The sequence below is a fragment of the Trichoderma ghanense genome (genome assembly GCF_004382785.1).
Source record: "Trichoderma ghanense strain CCMA-1212 chromosome Unknown scaffold_13, whole genome shotgun sequence".
Classification (NCBI taxonomy): Eukaryota; Fungi; Ascomycota; class Sordariomycetes; order Hypocreales; family Hypocreaceae; genus Trichoderma; species Trichoderma ghanense.
The window spans coordinates 573,163-574,345 of record NW_027395676.1 but is presented as its reverse complement, the minus strand read 5'-3'; the positions used below and the strand labels follow the sequence as shown (position 1 = coordinate 574,345).

General features: G+C 56.6%; 1 protein-coding gene across 1 annotated transcript; it reads right to left on the bottom strand.

Annotated features, from left to right (window-relative positions):
• CCMA1212_008844 (uncharacterized protein) lies at positions 1 to 1,183 on the bottom strand (the record flags this gene model as incomplete). The annotated part of the gene is made up of 3 exons (XM_073705953.1): positions 1 to 910; positions 980 to 1,039; positions 1,101 to 1,183. 3 exons carry the CDS (start codon positions 1,181 to 1,183, stop codon positions 1 to 3), a joined length of 1,053 nt encoding a protein of 350 aa, XP_073555584.1.

Sequence of the window (1,183 nt, the reverse complement as noted above, 5' to 3'; positions counted from 1 at the left end):
TTAGGATCGGAATCGCGCGTTGGCACGCTCCTGTATCTGCTTCTCCGTTGAAACGTATAGCCGGTCGAGATAGTCCATCGCCGACGCATCCTTCAGGATCTTCGCCACCTGAATACCAGCGGAAATGAGCTGGAGAATGTTTCGATCATCTTTCAGAGGGCGGCTCTGATGCTTGGCAGCATGCCGCATCTCGAGCGAGTTCTCGAGAATGGTGACAAACTGCTTGATCTGCCCATTGTAGAGGACTCTGGCGGGAATCCGTCTCTTGGTGGCCAGCCTCTTCAAGAGGTACACCCACTCGGTCCACTCCCGGTCCTGGGGCCTCTCCACGGGTCTCATGTCTTGAGTCAACGGGATGGGGAACTGGTACTTGGCCACAAAGTCGTAGGCGCATTGCGACAACCGGTCGTTGACCTGGTTGAGAACGTTGTCCTGTTCCTGGACATGGAGGTTGGTTGGCAGGTGTGGAAGCTCTCTCTCCTGCATGGCAATCACATCAGGCGGCGGGCGCTGCAGGAACTGATGTGGACCATCAAACTCGTCTCGGTTCGACGGCCGTCGCTGCGAGCGAGGCTTGTTGTTTTGCTGCTTTGGCTTGTTGGTCGGAAGGACAAGGTCAAGCCCATTGTCCAACGAGTAATCCGACAGGCTCGGAGACGCAATGATATCATCGACAGAGCCTGTCGGTGAATATCTGCCCTGTCCGTCCCAGGCAGACGACCTGCTGCGCTTGTGGGAGCCATACACCGAGTTGGAGTAGACCGAGCTGGAGCAGTGGTTGGTCATGGGGGGCGAACGCGGAACATAGGACGGTTGGGTCGACACCGCAGGTTCGATTCTTGCGTAGTGTCCGCTCGCCGGCGCGGGAGGGCTGTCAGCCCATGGATAGGCGCTGGTCGAGAGATTGATGCTTCAGAAAGACCCTTTTGTTAGCTTGCCATTTGTCGATGGACGGTGCTGTAGCTCGGTCTTGTCTCACCTCGAGAGGGGATAGAGGTTTCCGGCGAGCCTGCCACTGTTGTACGGTTCGGCGAAGAGGCTACACTCAAGTCAGTCAATTTGGCCTCTGGCAATGGCTGATGATGTTGATGGTATCGAACCTGCGAGGAGGGTTCCAGTGTCCGTTGGAAGCGGAAGGCATGTTGTAAGCAAATCCTGGCTGGGCCATGTTTTCAGGGCTCAT